This window comes from Accipiter gentilis, chromosome Z (genome assembly GCF_929443795.1).
Source record: "Accipiter gentilis chromosome Z, bAccGen1.1, whole genome shotgun sequence".
Lineage (NCBI taxonomy): Eukaryota > Metazoa > Chordata > Aves > Accipitriformes > Accipitridae > Astur > Astur gentilis.
The window spans coordinates 69,561,551-69,578,115 of record NC_064919.1 but is presented as its reverse complement, the minus strand read 5'-3'; the positions used below and the strand labels follow the sequence as shown (position 1 = coordinate 69,578,115).

Genomic DNA, 16,565 nt, shown 5'->3' with positions numbered 1-16,565 from the left:
TCTAAATTTTAGATTTAAGACACAAATCCTAGCCTAACTAAGAAAGTTCTATGTACAGGCTTGAATGCTGTTTCTAGTCATAGAGTTCTAGCTGAATCATTTTATCAAGACAGAAGGGAAAAGCTTTCCTTCTTTGGAAAGCCCAATAATCCTGTGGGAATCCTTGAACATCTTGGTCATGCTGCAAGAGAGGTTGGTGCTTCTTCAGTACTACCTCTTTCTACTCAGAAGATCAATGATGGAATGGAACCAGATGCTCTTCCAGTTCTTGATGGCTTGTTTAGGAGATATCTTTGAACTACTTGAATGGCTGCTTTCTCAAATTAGGAATGTTAACCTGTGTTAGGTGGGGACATGGGCCATGGAGAAAGCATCTGATGTTCAGATCCAGAGTTTTAATATGCAATTTAGTTCTTAAGTTGTGAAGCATGCACTGCATGGAAATTGAGCAATCTCTTATGTATCTTTTTAGCCTAGTCAGTTCTATTCACTCCATAAAGCCCATTGGCTTACATTTAGTGCAAAAGAAGATATTTGCTTGATGGGGAAATAACTTTTATCTTATTACCTGTTAGCCTGAAAACTGGGTTAACAGGTGAAAAGAAGCTGAGCTATAAAGAATTTCTACAAAATGCCAGTAAGACATACCAAATACAGTATTTTTTAAACAATGTTGTAATTACGTTGCAAATGTTTTTAAAAAACTAAGACTATCATGAGTAATTATGATTACAAACATCTGAAGAAGTGGATAGTTTTTTCTTACAGATTCATTTTATAGATGTGAACATATATTCATGTATAAAAATATTTTTCTATATAGGCCAACATCATCATCATAAATCATGTATTTTAAAGTTTTCACTGAGTAGCATGGTAAACAGGCAGAAGCTTTTTTAAGATCAAAATTGTAGTTTGCACTAAAATTTTATTCTTTGTTCTTCTGTTTTGTATTTTTGTCTTAGGTGCATTTTCTTAGGACCGCATTTTTGTTGCCACGTCCACTCCATCTGAAAGCATTGTTGGGTCAACTAATTCTGTTTCTCTGATAAGGGAGAAGTTGAATATCTTATTCTGTAATGTCTGTTTCCAATACAAATTCTTACTTTTTTATCACTGTTTAGTAAGCACAATTGTACATTGTACACTTCTTTGCTGTTTTTCCCCACAGTAATAGAAAACTGAATGGAAAGATGTAGTGTATCAAATTGAATTACCGAATTTAATTGGTGACGGGTTTCCTTCTATTGTATCGGGAAGTATAAGAGCATGATTTCTGTCCTATAAATAACGTTAAAGGCCAAGCATATGAAAGCACAAATTACAGGGATAGACTTCTAGATAGAGCAAGCTAAAAACAGTTTGTGAGGTAACACTAATGCATTCTAGTTATGATTCAGCTGTTTAGAGAGAGACTGTAGAAAGCTTCCATTCTAACTAACCATATAGATAAATATAAAGAAACCGTTTTTGTCCCGTGGTATTAAGCAGTGTATTTTATTGATGATGTTGAAACAGTTGAAGCCCCATCAACCCTTCCCATCCCTGCCAGGGAATAATGACTGTGTTACTGTTGGAAAAAAACCTTCTAAAACACATTTAAGGCTTAAAAGCTGTGTGCACTAATTAACAAAATACAGTGAACATTTAAGCTGTTAATAGCCGCAACATCCCTGATGCATAGACCTTCAGTATGCTAACACTGCATAACAGTTCTCTATTGTGCATCTCTTTAACTAGGGTAACTGTGTCAGTTCTTTTCTTGCTTCACTACCTGCTGTGTATGGAAATTATGTACACTATTTAGCACTTGCTTTCAACTTTTAAAGTCCATGCATATTACATAGAAGCATTACATCTTGCATTAGGGTAAGGGACAGCTTTTAACAGGTTTGGCTTCCTTGTAATTTCTTAAATGCAACTTTTCTTCTAAAAAGCATGCACCAACAGGGATTTTGTTCTAAATTTGCATTTCTTGATTGGGGATTTGCTTCTGTTTTTCTTCCTTATGTCTCACACGACTTGTTACTATGTGCAAAGATCTGTTATAGAAATCACTTTCTTTATAAACAAGATGTAAAAGATAGAGAATGTGCATCACAATGAGGGCAGGCATTGGTTTACATGAACTCAGGATTTCTCAATATTGTTCTTAGTAGCAGACCATGCACTAGTATGACAGTATCGTCAAGTTAAACTTTAAAACGCTGCTTTTTGCCTTTTTTTCACCCCCACTTCAATAAATGTCTTTTTTTAAAAAACAAAAGCTTAAATAGTTTGTTAAATTTTAACCCTCAAAGTTAAATGGTGTTCCACAGCTACCATTAAGTAGGGAATTAAAAGAACACCAGAATGCATGATAATGAAATAAATTAAAAAAGAAAAAAATTATTATTATTTGCTCTAGCTGTCAGCCCAGGGAGATTGTTAGCTAGTTGAAACTGAATCCATAATGGATGTTTCATATAGTGTAGTGATAATCTTTCTTGCGACTTCATCATAGGAAATCTTCCTAGAGTTATCAAGTCTTAAGACTTTGCTGTACAATGAAATTTGAACTCAACAGCTCAGACCTTAGGATATTTGCTGTCCAGATTAGAGTATGAATTGGCCAAGGTGTTCCTGCTTCACAGGAGCAATTGCACTCCTTAATGTGTAAGTAGTGTCCCAGTTCACTGCTAGGCTCTGAACATCATGCTCCCTTGGGTCTTGCAGCCTGAACTGGTAAGGGAGCTTTCCACAAAAGGGAGAAAAGGAAGCCCGGCCACATATTTAACACAGATTAGACCCCTTCCCCTCCAAAGGCTGAAGATGATGAAACAAATGGAAAATTTCTTAATGAGTACTTTAAAGAAAGCTTTGTAAGGTTTTGAAATGGGCATAGAGCAGATCAGAACTGCTCATTTTCTTGTTCCTGACAGAATTCCTGAAAAACAATAACTTTATAAAATTCACTTAAGTCTATGCTTGTTATTTATTTTGTAAATACAGGTAACTTTTAATGGATGTTAAAGACTTCACTAAAATAGAATCAGAAACACACAAAAAATAGAGAAATTATTCCCAATGTGCAAGAGTAGCCTGAATTTTGACTCTCACTTAAAATGTGGAAGACCCCACCCTGAGCTGCTGGTTGGGGCTTTGGATGTCCATGATAAAAACTACATTTTATAGACTGGAAGCTCATGTGTCATCTTTAGTGAATAACTCACCAAGATATTCTTGAAATATTATGTTTAGCTTTGCAAGCCAGTCTGCTTATTGTGACTTATGCTAAGAGTATAGCATAAATAATCAGAACTGCAAACTGAATAAATTTTATTTGAAAGAATATACCATCACTGAACTACAAGTGAACTACAATATAGTATATATTCAATATTATGTACAAAATTGAACTAATCAGGGGAATTACTACAAAGCTGTCTATTCTAGGTGGGCCCTAGCTACTAATACTTCTGTCTTCTTTCCCTTAGAGCTCCTTCCTGCCTGTTTTTTTCTGTTTTCCAACTGAGGAACAGTATCTGGAAGAACAGTTGGTTATGGTGTTAAAGCAATAGAGTGTTGCTGTAACTGTAAATTAGTCTGGAGAGGAATTAGATAATTTCAGTTGTTCAATTATCATTTTTCTAAATACATGTAAACTAAGACTGCCTCTCCTTTTATTTGAAAGGTCACAGTCTAAAAACTTTGTTGTAGTCTTATTCTTAACTAACTGATTTTTTTTGCATGTTTTTTAATCTGAGGATTGTGAAGTTCTTGTAGAATGCTTGAAAGTTGTGCACTGTAGAAAACTCTGTATTTTTAAATGCCTTGCAGGTAATAAAAAAATATCAGCCACTTGTGTATGTGGAAGCAAAAGATTTGCTTACATATGCTTTGAATGAGTTCTAGAAGGTATGTTCTCTCTAAATCTTGCTGTGTTACAAGAAAAAGTAGTTTACAAGATCTGCTGGAAGTAATTCAGGCTTTTTTCCCACCTTGTTTGAGATAAGCACGCTGTTTATCATTTTCTCAATTTGAAGAATGTCATAACCACACTGGAGTCTCTGGTGACTACTAGTAGCAACATCAATCTATATTTATGAACTATATTCTCCCCTGACTGCCCCTACTTTCCTCCATTTAATAATGATTTTCGTAATTTCATTCATATGGAGAAACTGCAAAGTGTAAACCCACATATTTGATCCCCCTTCTCTTTAATTTCATGATACTTACCCAGACAACATTTACAAAACTAAGACATACTGTTACAGGAAAAAAAGTACATTGTTAATAATTAAATAATCATTTTGTCTTTCTCTTTCATTCTTTCTTGGCAGAAAAACTATACTGAGCATGAAATATCCGTCTGTGCTGGAAGTGGGACTTACGTGTTTCGAATGTTTCATTTTTAAATTTCTAAAATGTTGTTTACCTGTCTATCAAGAATGCAGGCTGAATGATAGGTATTTTTTGCATGTTTGTCAAGAAAAATGCCTCTCTGTTTTAAGGCTTGTCACTGAGAGGTGCAAAATCTGGGATTTTTGTTTTTATTTTTAGTATTATGTTTCAAACTAACAAGTCAGCAGCTTTTGCCATAACTTTTACCATTGATCACTTTTATAAATACAGTCTTTCTATGACTTCTGCAGGAGACAAAAGTGAATACAAAATTTGGGAGTGCAATGCAGACGAAGTAATGTGTTTTAAGATGTGAAAGAAGGGTTGGTGTGGGGCAAGTTTTCTACTTAGTAGTGTGAAGTCGTGTTCCAATTTGTAGAGAGCACCTGGGATTTTTAGAAATCCGGTCAAGTATTCCTGTTTACTCTTTCTGTTCGCAAGTGATGTTGGTTTAATCGTGTGTGGGATGTGTTATGCCATTGTGTTGGTAGTATCTCATGCAAGCAGCATGGAATAATACTGAGCATGCAGAATATTGGGAAAGTGGAGTGAGCCTTTGTGCAGTGGGATGATGGAAGTTCTCAAGGAGCTTTTGCAAAAACAATGAATGCTTAGCCATCTCCTTGGCTGTGAAGTACAAACTGATGAATAGGGTTTGCTGAAGCTAACAGCACTTGCGAATGTTGGACTGTTTTGGATGCTGACACCTCCTTTGCATAATGGCAGTCAATAGTCTAAAAAAGTCTATTACAATATAGACTTATGTTGATTCCAGTAATGTGACAATTTCTGCTTCTATTAGACTCACTTCTCAGTATATCCTTTTCCCCATACCCAGTTTCTCTTTAGCATTTTCTGCAAAACTTCCTGTGGAAAGTGGAAGTTATTATTCTTCTAATAGAAGCTTTCATGCAATCATTATTATTACTGAATACTGTTTCCTCTTTACAATGTTCGGTTTTCTTTTTTAAAATATGGTTCTTTCACTTCTTTTCTCAACTTCTTTATTAATCATTCTGCAGGATGGTTAGATGGGAGAACATGTTACCAGTAACACCATGTTGTACGCAGATGACTGTGATAATGCAAAAGGATTGTGAAGCCTGAAAGAAAACTGTATTCTGTGTGATACAGAGTTTCCTAAGGGCAAATATGCTTTTTTCCCTTTGTTATGTCTGTAGCTGTTAGATAAGTGTTGTCTGACCACATTTAGTTCATTCTGCTCCATTTTTCCACTTACAATTTGCATAATAGATTCTGTTCTCTTACATTTGTTTCAAAAATACCGTCCGTATTGAAGCATAGAAACGTAAATGTTCTCATCCTGACTTACAGCCTAAGCAGCTGAGCACACTAAATAAAAAGCTCCTTTCACAGCAGCTATTTTGTGAGTATTATGCAAGATGTTCTGTGCTTTGATATAACAGCTCCTAAAGAAAGTGTATTGCAACATGAATGTATAGCAAAACTTTATGCACTTAGTCTGGTAAAACAAGTTGGGGTTGGGGAAGAGAGCAAGCTGTTGTAAACTCCTGTGAAGTACAGAAAACTTCTAGTTTCCCTCCTTTCTAACAAGTGTAAACTATTGAGGTTAAGTAGGTGGGGCAACCGGAAGTAATTACTAAGGCCAGTGGCATTTTTGTGGTTTAATAAAGGCAGAAGCTAATTATTCAGTTTTTATTTAAGTGAAATGATGCCAAAAAGGAGGTTCCTGCAGAGCAGCTGCACTCCTTCAGTGTTACCCTGATTTACCACAGACACAACTGTCACAAACAGAACTTTTAAACTTGATATATAGCCACGAAAGTAAGGAGGCCTTTGTCTGGAGTGCATGCAGAAGAACTCCTTTATACAAATCAACCGGCAGATGACGGACAATGATGAAAATTTGATTCTTTGAAGTCATAATGGTCATTGAAATGTGTGAAATTCTGGTATTGAAAAGAGAGCAGCTAGCAAGACTCTAAATCCTGGGTGGTTGCTGGAAGCTTGCTGGGAGGTTTTTCTGTGTTTTGACATCAACTTCCCATTGCTTGTTCCCTGTTTCCTTTATTAAAGAAAAAAGAAGGGGGGGTGCTAAACAGTAGATAGTTGACAGTGGTTATGTACAGTTTTTGTCTATGCATGGAAAGAAATGTCATAAGAGAAACATGACACCTTTATGTACACCTGACCCATCTATTCAAAACCACTTGTTTTCAGAGATACTTTCAATCATTTTGTCTCTTACCTTGAATTTTGCCTCTTCCCTTGAATCACAGAGTTTCATTTCTTGTCCCCTTTGGAATTTGTGTCATTAGTGGAGTATTTAAAAGAAGGAAATTCTCATTTCCTTTAAAGTCATCTTCATGCCGAATACTGCTTTCATTGACACTGCCTCTGTGAACCAGTTTTTCTCCCTGCTGTATAGCACATTTATCGTTTCTTATTACTCTTTGAGAACAGCTTTGCCAGACTTTCCACCATGAAAAGTGTTCTTAAATAGTATAAGTTATAATAAAGACAAAACCTCCTCTTAATTTGTAAGCAATTTGATGTGATACATGCTGTTTAAAAAAAATGAGTGTTTTGTCGCTCTCAGCTTATTCCAAGAGCCAAAATGACTCAAAATTGAGTATTTTTTTAATTAAAAAAACCCAAAAACTCAGAGGTTGCTGTTTAAAAAAACCTCCTCTATATATTAAGAAAAACAGAATGTCTGAATGTACCTTTCAGGTGATAGCCTGTGTTAAGAATGTGAAGCAGTGTTGTTAATTTCTAGTAAAGCAAACCTATACAGTTCAAATCTTGTCTTTTATATTGTCACCTTATTATTTAGAATTTGAATGCCGAACACCTCACTAATATTTTAATATGCTAATATAGCAAAATTCAGTAAGGAACACTTAAAAAAAAAAAAAAAAGATAGTAATGTGAAACCAGCTGTCAAAAACATCTTTGTTTTGGAAAGTTGGTTCACAGGTAGTTTCAGTGAGAACTTGAACTCAGAACAAAGCACTGAAGACACAGTAAAGAGTTCAACCCAGTGCAGCATAGTTCTTTTCAAGTATTATATTGTTTTAATGGCATCTTGGAGCGGGAGCTTTAGCCCATTGAAATGTCGCTTAAAGGACAGGTTCTTCTGTCACTAGCTGGAGCTGTGTGGATGAAATGATCACAATAGAGTGTTGTAATGCATTTTAAAAGTGTGAGAAATCAGTTTGTCTAGACTAAGAGTGCGCCTACAGGGAATAGGAATTTTAGAGTTTCTGTGCTCTTTAGGTGTCAAGTATGTGATAGATGCCAAGCCTTTTTATTCCATATCTTTGGCAACAGCTCAGCTATGCTACAGTACCTTACATGTCTACAGCAAGCAAAAACAGTGATTTTATGTCAGGACAACTTGGGCTTCAGAAACCAGAAACTCGTTGTCCTAACAACTGTCTGTTCAATTGCCAGCTTTAAAATGGGGAAGATACCAATAAACAATTGCTAGATTCCCAGAAGGCATGGAAACTTTAGCTATAATGAATCAAAGTATGAAGAGCTAGCAACACCATGAAGGTATTTGAGTTTCAGAAAGTAGGCAGGTTTTAGTTTTCACCTGGAAAAGATTTTTAGGGGATGAATCCTATATTATTAGTGAAATAACTTTGATTTGGAGCCAAATGAGTGCCCAAAAAAACGTGGCTTGAAGGGACTTAAGGTTTGTCTGGGGTTTGGATTTTATTTTCATCCAGATGAACAAGTCTAGGCATTTCTATACTACGGTTATCTCATAAATATAGCATTTGCTGGTTTTTATACTCTTTTTAGATTGTGTTCTTTATGCACCAATATGTAGTATGTTTATGGTTCTCTGGTGTGGAGGCTTCAAAAGAGGAAATTGTATATGCCCATAATGTTATTTAACATACTATCTTATTTTAATAATTCCAGATAATTCTGGCACAATTCAAAACCCTCTAGATATGAAGCATACAAAAAATAATGCACATATGAGTTGCGGAGAATAAGAATAGAAAAAAAAAGTTATAATTTTGAGCTATTTTGAAGGTTGCATATTTGGAGGTATTTGATGATAACAAATCCAGAATTTTTGCACGCAGCAGATTATTTCAGAGGGAAAAGAGAATTTTTTTTGTGAATATTCTTACATTTTCTCAATAGTCATGTCTCTTAAATACAGAAATAAAAGGCTAATACAGTAGCCTATTCCTATAAACAGGCAAGGTAAATGTTGAAGCCCCACCTGACTTTACTGCAGGTAAAAAACCCTTTTTGTTAAACAAAGCACTTTGCCAATTCAAATAAGAAAACTGAAAGGTATTTCCTTCTAAAACTGTGGTTTAAGCTTCAGCAGTCAGAAATGCCAGGCTGTCAGGAGGTGTTTCACATATGTGTTGCAACATTCCAGTGACTGGTAGTGTTTCTTTTTCATATCAGTGCTAGACTCATATTAAAAATAAACATTACTTGGTCCTAATGAAAGTATCTGTAATGGAATTGTTAAGATATTTTGATGATTTCTTTTGGTAGTCTGTATAGAAGTGTCAGAAGTTGGAAAATTAGTGTACATGCTTGTTTGTTTCCCCTGCTATTCTAATTGGAAACGCAAGTCAAATGCTTTAAACTTGCTCCCTTGTGTAGTTTTGAGGGGCTGATCTCCCAAAATTTGTTTTCTGTAGTAAAATGAAAAATGAGACTTGCCTCACTTCAAAGGATGATCTGGTGACAGCACCAAGAGCTTTTAAGTGTGCCACAAAACAAAATCCCACAAAGTTAGTAGCTACAGACATGTAAAGCCACAGTGTTTTATTTAAACTTGTTTGCCTTTTAATTCAAATCATGGCAGTACTGGCAAGATGAGTTCAATATACCCAAAGTTTTGCTGCACTTTTGTACTGGTTTATCATTTGTTCCTGCAGAGAGGAGGGGAAGGGAGGGGAGGAGAGGGACGGGCAGGGAGGGAGACCAAGGAGCTCCCACTGGCCTTTTAAGTATGTAAGGAACAGGAGTAGTTTAGCATCCTTAGAGATGGATTTGATGTTTGATTTCACTCTTTACTAGGGTGAACTGACAGGTTAATTTTATGTAATTACTGTTTAGTTTTTAGCGAGAAGGTTCACTTTGATTATATTGGATGCTGCGGAGGGTAATTTTTCACAGCAATTCTTGTGAGGTTTTTCCCTATCTTACTCTTTGTTAAAGTCAGTTAATATTTTTAGGTTGCATTTGTGATCTTCCAGTTTTTATCTTTGTTAGGTTTATTTGTTGAGGGGGTCACAAGCCAAGCCTTCCTAGAGGAGGGCATCCTACTACTGACCGTATACAATGTTACAAGCCTTTTTTTCTTTGAAGGTTGGAATCTCCTGAATCCTTTTGTCCTCACAAAAATACTAAACAATGTTGCCAGTATCAAATGTTCCTATCTTGATCTTGAACATCAACAGAAGAATTGACTCTCAGAAGCTGATATTCATAGCTTGAAACGTGATGAGGCGGTCAATTTTATGTAATAACTAGTGGTTAGAGAAATAAGAGCGCTGAATTCTACTACCTGCTGTGCAGTCTCAAACAATCAATAGATTGTGTGAAAGATAACCTCCTGTCTCTTGCTTTATGCTAAGCATAGTTTCTTGAGTCAGTGTGGATGTTGGTTCTCTTAATCATATACAGACTTAAGCCCAAGTGAAAGCACTTACACTGCAGCACATAGTTGGCTGGCTAGGATTTTGGTGAATAGTCCTTTCATAGGAAGTTTAAGCTCCTAATGGCAGTGTAAAATTTCGGGATTTGTCGATGTTTCAGTCTGTGCTTCAATGTTTTCTTTAAGGCGGAAAGAAGAGTTTATATATTTCCACATTTGCTTTAGCTGGTGCATATTGGAGCAGTCCTGACTTTGCAGCTGTGGTCAGAGGATGGGAGGGAATGCCCTGTCCCTCCTCTGGCACTAGCAGTTGTGTAGCTGGGAGATGAGCAGGTTCAGGTAGCTAGCTGATCCATGCAAAATCTAATTCAGCCAGGGGAAGAAGAATGATAGCAGTCACAATGTGTATCAGCTTCAATTTATACAGCTGGATTCATAACATACTTTTCTGCATTGTTTTTTCTTTTTTTTTGTAACTTAAAAAAATAAAGCATGAAATAATGTAAAAAGCACAAGTAGTATTATTTTACAAGCCTTTTATGAGAACCCTTTTTTAACAAGTTCCATTGTGTTTTTCATAGGATATCACTGCTTTAACTGGTGTTCCAGATGAGCACATCAAAACCAGAAAAGTTCACATTTTTGTTCCAGCACGTAATGCAATGCAGGCAGGAGTTAACAATACAAAGAAATGGAAGATGGAGTTTGATAACAGGGAGCGCTGGGAGAACCCTTTAATGGGCTGGGCATCTACGTGAGTAGTTACTGAATTTGGAAATACTTTTTCCTCTGTATTTGGCTCTTATGAGTCAATGTAAATTTTAAGTTTGAAATATCCTTTCTACCTGTAAATCTACTTGTGTTTTAACAGTACTTCTAGTAAGTGGTTGGGTTTGTTAGTCATATAATTAATGATCTGTTATGTTTAAAAGCAGATTTTAGCTCACAACGTCATCTGGAAGAGTTTGAAAATAGTGTTAACAACCAGAAATTTCAACGACTGTGTTTGTGGTGATGTTACTGTATGGCAGCATCAGAGAAAGAAGGTTATTAGTTACCTCAGTTGCATCTTTTAAATTCAGTTAAACATAAAATAACAATGCTTAGCTTCTGGATTTATTTTTTTTTTACAAAGTTTTATAACCCTGAAGATCTGAAATGAGTATCTATAACTATAATGAGGATCCATAACTAATTTAAAAAAAAACCCTAAACCTATTTAAAATATTACACTGCTTGTTTCAATGTTGCTAATATTAGTAGTAAAAACTGTTAAATACACCAAGATCCAGAAAACTACTCATCTTAGCTAAACTTGCTATAATTTTGAGATGTAAGTATAACTCGGATGCAACTAGTTTTTCATTCTTTTTCCCTATATAAATATACTACCTACATTTTACAGTGTGGTTAGGATTCCTGTGAACTGTGAGGACTATGCCAGCAATTCTCGTGACAATATTGTAATTTTGATTTGAAGCTGTCTTGTTTGAGGCATATTCAGAAAAGTTAATGATTCTACTTAAAAAAAAATGTCAACCACTAGAGATTATTTTTCAAACTTCACAAAGGATACAATGTGTATTGAAAATGTCTGGCTGCAATCATATTAGCACTTACAATCGAAGAACACAAAATTCTCTGAAAAAAATTTAACACTTTAAGTATTAAATATTTTGAGGATGCATTTTTTGAGATTTATTAACATTCTAAATCCGGTCACAGAATGATTTTGTTTGTTTGTTTTATTTCTTTATAAAATAAATGTGTCCAGAAATATTAGTTCAAAATAACTCTGAAGTCAAGTCTTCCTGTTATGTTGGTTTCCTATAAAAAATTGAGGAGGCTCAAAACCTGTAACATCTGTGTTGTGTTGGTATTGCAAAGCATTAGGGAAGCAAAGCTCCACTATCATTAGATGAGAAAAAATACTGAATATTAAAATATTAATTGTATTAAAATAGTCTGTTAAAATACCCGTTTTAAAACTTTAAGCCTCTGTATAACAATGACTGCCTCTTAAGCACGTCCTGGGGTTTTTTACCACTTCATCTTAAGCATATTTAAATTGCTGTTTAAGAGGATAGGATTTCAGTGATTTAATACAGGTATGCCTTGGATGACTTGACTACTGCAAGTAGGTACTACATTTAGCAAGTAATGACCAGGTTGTCTCATGGGGCCTCAATTAATTAAGTGATAGACTGTTGACCAGCAGTACACCTTTCCCTCTTTTCTTGTGTGCCCTGCAAGTGTCTAGCCATGAAGTATGGTCTATTTATACCAGTGCACAGATTATGACACTGTAGCAGGTGCCAGCAACACCTGCTTTAGTTCAGGTTGAATTGAGCTTTTCTTCTAATCCCCCTATGCTTTTCAGCTGACTTTAACGTCCCTAGACAAATTATTTTCTGGGTGGGATTTTGCATGATTTCAGTCAAAACAATGGCTTTTAACATTTCTAACAGTTATAACTGTTTGTGCTAAATAAATGACCTAGAAAAATGAGCCATGGTATTAAGGGCTTACCTGTATGTTAAATTGTCCTGGAGTGAGTTTATTGTGGGAATTTAAAAAGGAATGGCTATTTTGAATGAATCCATCTATGCATCCATTTTTATTTTGGGGTAGGGAAAGGAATATTTCCTGTGTGAGCAAGTGCTGTGTTGAGAATTTACACTGCTAGGTTAAGGGCTCTGTAAACTAGTTTGTATCTGTTCATTTTTTAAGAAATTCTCACAAAAGCTATTAGTGAACATTCTGGTTCTTTCAGGTTACCATTCAACACCCAAAAATGCCTAAGAAGAGTTTCTTCTCTTCAGATTTCATTTCTGCAGAGAACAGTTCTTAGAAATTTTCCCATTTAATAATGTAATGGGATTAGTGAATTAGAGCCCTTTAGGGTCTAGGGATTAGTGCCCTTTTCCTCTGAACTCAATATACTTATTTACCTGTAGGTCTTTGCTGTATTTCTGTCATTTTATAGTCTTGTTTGCTTTTTTTTGTTGCATTTGTTTTTTCCTTGATATAGGGTTTTTTTCAGTGAAAATTATCCAGTTGTAGATCTAAATAAAATGGACCCATGGCGTTTTTTTTTTAATTAGGAGTTTTCATTACAGGAATGCCTATGGATAGTTCTTGAGTACATCTTTTAGTATAAAGTTGTAAACAAAGAAACATGAGAAATGTGTGGTTTCTATTGTACAAGATCTTAGAAAAGAAGAAAATGTGGAATCCCGGTTTGTAGTGACTGATAAAACAGTTTAGGCAGGCATAGGAAATCCTGCAGCACTGCTATTGCTGACATTATCCGGACATCATGCTCGCCATCATGAACTCCAGTTTGCTCACAGATTATCACAAATTTAAACACACAAATAGCTCATTTATAGGAAGAAATAAAAAAAACTGTGTTTAGATTGGATGAAAGATGAACCCACATGAGAACAGAACAAATAATTTCTGCATAATCCTCATTTCCAAACTGCCTCTGTCCTGGAAGGTTTTCAGCAAACTTTCTGTACTGAACAGTGTTTCACTGCACTTCAAACTTAAACTTCTTTGTTCCCACTTAGTCGTGTTCAGAGGATTCTTCCAACCCCAATAGTGGAAAAGAAAAACCATAAGCAGAAGTTGTCGCAATGCTATGATATATTTGGATCACTTGATTCTCCACTGATCATGTCATGGACCAATTCTTAGTTCCTAATTCTCCTTGCTACCTTTGTAAGAGAAATCTTTAAGTGTCTTTAAGAGGGCCTATCTTAGTGCCTTGTAAAGGTGTAATTTCTGCCTTTATCCTCATCTCTCCTTTTTTTTTTTTTTTTTTTTTTTTTATTGGGGAATATATTGGATATAAAGTGAACTCCATTTTTCCATGGGTACATCAGATAAAATTACATTGTTGTCTTTGCTGGAAGCTAGATTCCCCCTCTTACCCTCCCCCTCTGCCAGTCACAGGCTTTGTCCTTTATTGTAGAGAGTTCAGTGTATCTTTGGTTGCTTTTTCTCTTCATTTACCCTTCTAGCTTCAAAGAGAGAACAGTTGAGAGGCAGCTTCTTCAATAGTTCATTGCAATTTGGTCTCGTCTTCCCAGTTGTCTCCCAGGCTCATGTGCAGTGTTGTCTCAGGGAAGCATTATCTAGTCATTGTGCTGCTACAACCAGTATGTTTATTTCCCTAAAGGTTTTGTAGATTAATTTTTAGAACCCTTCATCCTTTGTCATTGTTCTTAAATTGAGCTTTTATAGCAACAAATAAGGCAGTTTGGTTTTTTAACTGAGATCTTAATTTGTTTTGAAAAGCTTTTTGCTGTTTGATTCCTTTCAGAAATGCAGTTGAGTAATAGCTGATCATCTAAAACTAACCGCTGTGTATTTAGTCAGCTAGCAGTTTGTGTTTCTGGGCTTCGTTTTCAGTGGTGGCCTGTGATCTGCTTGCTGTCCTGGAATAATTTGTGGAGGTCATGTGACACCTCAGCCAAAGCTGAACTCTTGAGGTTTTTTATGTACTTTTCAGTCTCTGGTTAATTCCTGTTCTGCTCACTTTCATATTCTGCTCTTTTCTGTATAAGATTATTCTTCCAAATAGCTGCTCTGCAGGCTCCTGGTCTCCTTGAAGTGTTCAAAATTACCTTAAGCCTACTGATCTTCCAAAAAGAGAGGGACTACACAGCTTTAAAATAAAAAAATTGTTGCAGAGCACTTATTATAACCTCAGGAGGTCATTAGACATGTTTGTCTAATAAACTTGAAACATTAATTTCTGCAAGGAGTTGGGAGGGAAATTTAACAGACTGAAAGAGTGAAACAATACTCTGCAGAAAGTAAGAGTGAATCCTGGAAATAATTCAAGAAAAGGGGACTTTGGCTTGTGAGGTTGTGTACTACAAAAAGTTACGTAATACAGCATTTGACTAGCTTTTGAGATATAGATACAATTATTTTATATTTCAAATATGCTTAAAATTTGTCATCTGATATCTTACAGAGCTGATCCTTTATCCAACATGGTTCTTACTTTCTCTACTAAAGAAGATGCCATTGCCTTTGCTGAAAAAAATGGTATGTATTATACGTACTGGGTATGAGGGATTCAGCTTTCTATAGGCAATCTTGATCTCAAAGTATTAACAACAGAAAAAGTACAGGGTAAAGTATCTTCTGTCTATTCCACAAAAATGGTAGGCCATTAGTTCTCTGCTTGAGGAGGAGGAAGACGGGGGGAATAGTTCTGAGTGTGCCGAAGGCATTGAATCTAGGCCTTCCACTTTCTGGAAAAATGTCCCAGCCTCTTAGCATTACTATTACAATGCTTTTGCATGTGTCTGTGTCTTGAATGAGAACTGAGTCTTGCTCAAGTCTTGGAGGAAAATTAATAGTTTATCTTTAAGAGTATCCAAGGCTGAGGGTCCAAGCTACATGGCAGTGGGATTTTTGCCCTGAAGACTTGATGTGAGCATCTGGATTCTAGTCAAGGAAAGACTGTCAGAACCCTTGTAAATGTTTGATAATCAGAAAAACTAAATTAAGTGACTACCAAGTAAGGATGTTGGACTTCAGTTTTGGCCATGTTGCAGAATGGATTTATCGTAGAATCATAAAACATCTCAAGTTGGAAGGGACCCATAAGGGTCATCAAGTCCAACACCCTGCTCCTTGCAGGACTACCTAAAACTAAACCATATGACTAAGAGTATCATCGAAATGCTCCTCGAACTCTAACAGGCTTGATGCTTTGACCACTTTCCTGGGGAGCCTGTTCCAGGGACCAACCACCCTCTCAGTGAAAAACCTTTTCCTAATGCCAAACCTGAACTGCCCCTGATGCAGCTTCATTCCATTTCCTGTGTCCTGTTGCTGGTCACCAGAATGATGATCAGCACCTCCCCCTCTGCTGCCCCCCGTGAGGAAGCTGTAGATTGAGGAAGTTACAGCTAACTCTTCCCAAGGACAGTACTAAAGGCTAAACTCTTATACTTGATGATTGTTCCTATTTGAGAAAAAGATAGTAGAAAAACCAGTATCGTTACTTAATATTTTTAATGCCAGTGATGTATCAGAAGGGTTGTGTCTGTAAACTTACTTGGTTACTTAGGCTTGTATTTTTCTCACAGAATTATGGTACTGCAAGGAGTATCCATAATCTCAGCCTTTTGAATATTCAGCAGTCCTTTTATGTGTTGCTGTGAATTTTTTGCAGCCTTTTTTTAAAAAATGAATTTCATTTTCCTTAAAGAGCTAGGCTTAATGCTTAGTGATCATGGATGTGAGTAAGATTAACTGCACTGAGTTAAAGCCAGGAATAATGCACATGGAGCGTAACCTGCTTCAGAAGTCTTCCCTGTGGTCTACAGCTTTCAACTGTATTTAGTCTGGAGTAAACAGATAGTGAAGTTTCTTGGTCAGACCAAATTACGCAAAGTTGTTAGATGGCTTATGTTGTACACCCAAAACCCAGGGTAAGTCCATTAACATATACAACTAAGAAGCTAAACCATCTAATGTGCAATTTATTTGAACTTTTTAATGGTAAAGGCTAGTATTTAAT

General features: G+C 36.0%; 1 protein-coding gene across 1 annotated transcript in view; it reads left to right on the top strand.

The window, feature by feature from the left end:
* The window catches only part of NDUFS4 (NADH:ubiquinone oxidoreductase subunit S4), a 48,914-nt gene that overhangs the window by 29,224 nt on the left and 3,125 nt on the right, over nucleotides 1-16,565 (top strand). The window contains exons 3-4 of the mRNA XM_049795798.1: nucleotides 10,597-10,769; nucleotides 15,006-15,079. Of these exons, the coding sequence (XP_049651755.1) occupies nucleotides 10,597-10,769; nucleotides 15,006-15,079 (247 nt within the window). The remainder of the gene's footprint in view (nucleotides 1-10,596; nucleotides 10,770-15,005; nucleotides 15,080-16,565) is intronic.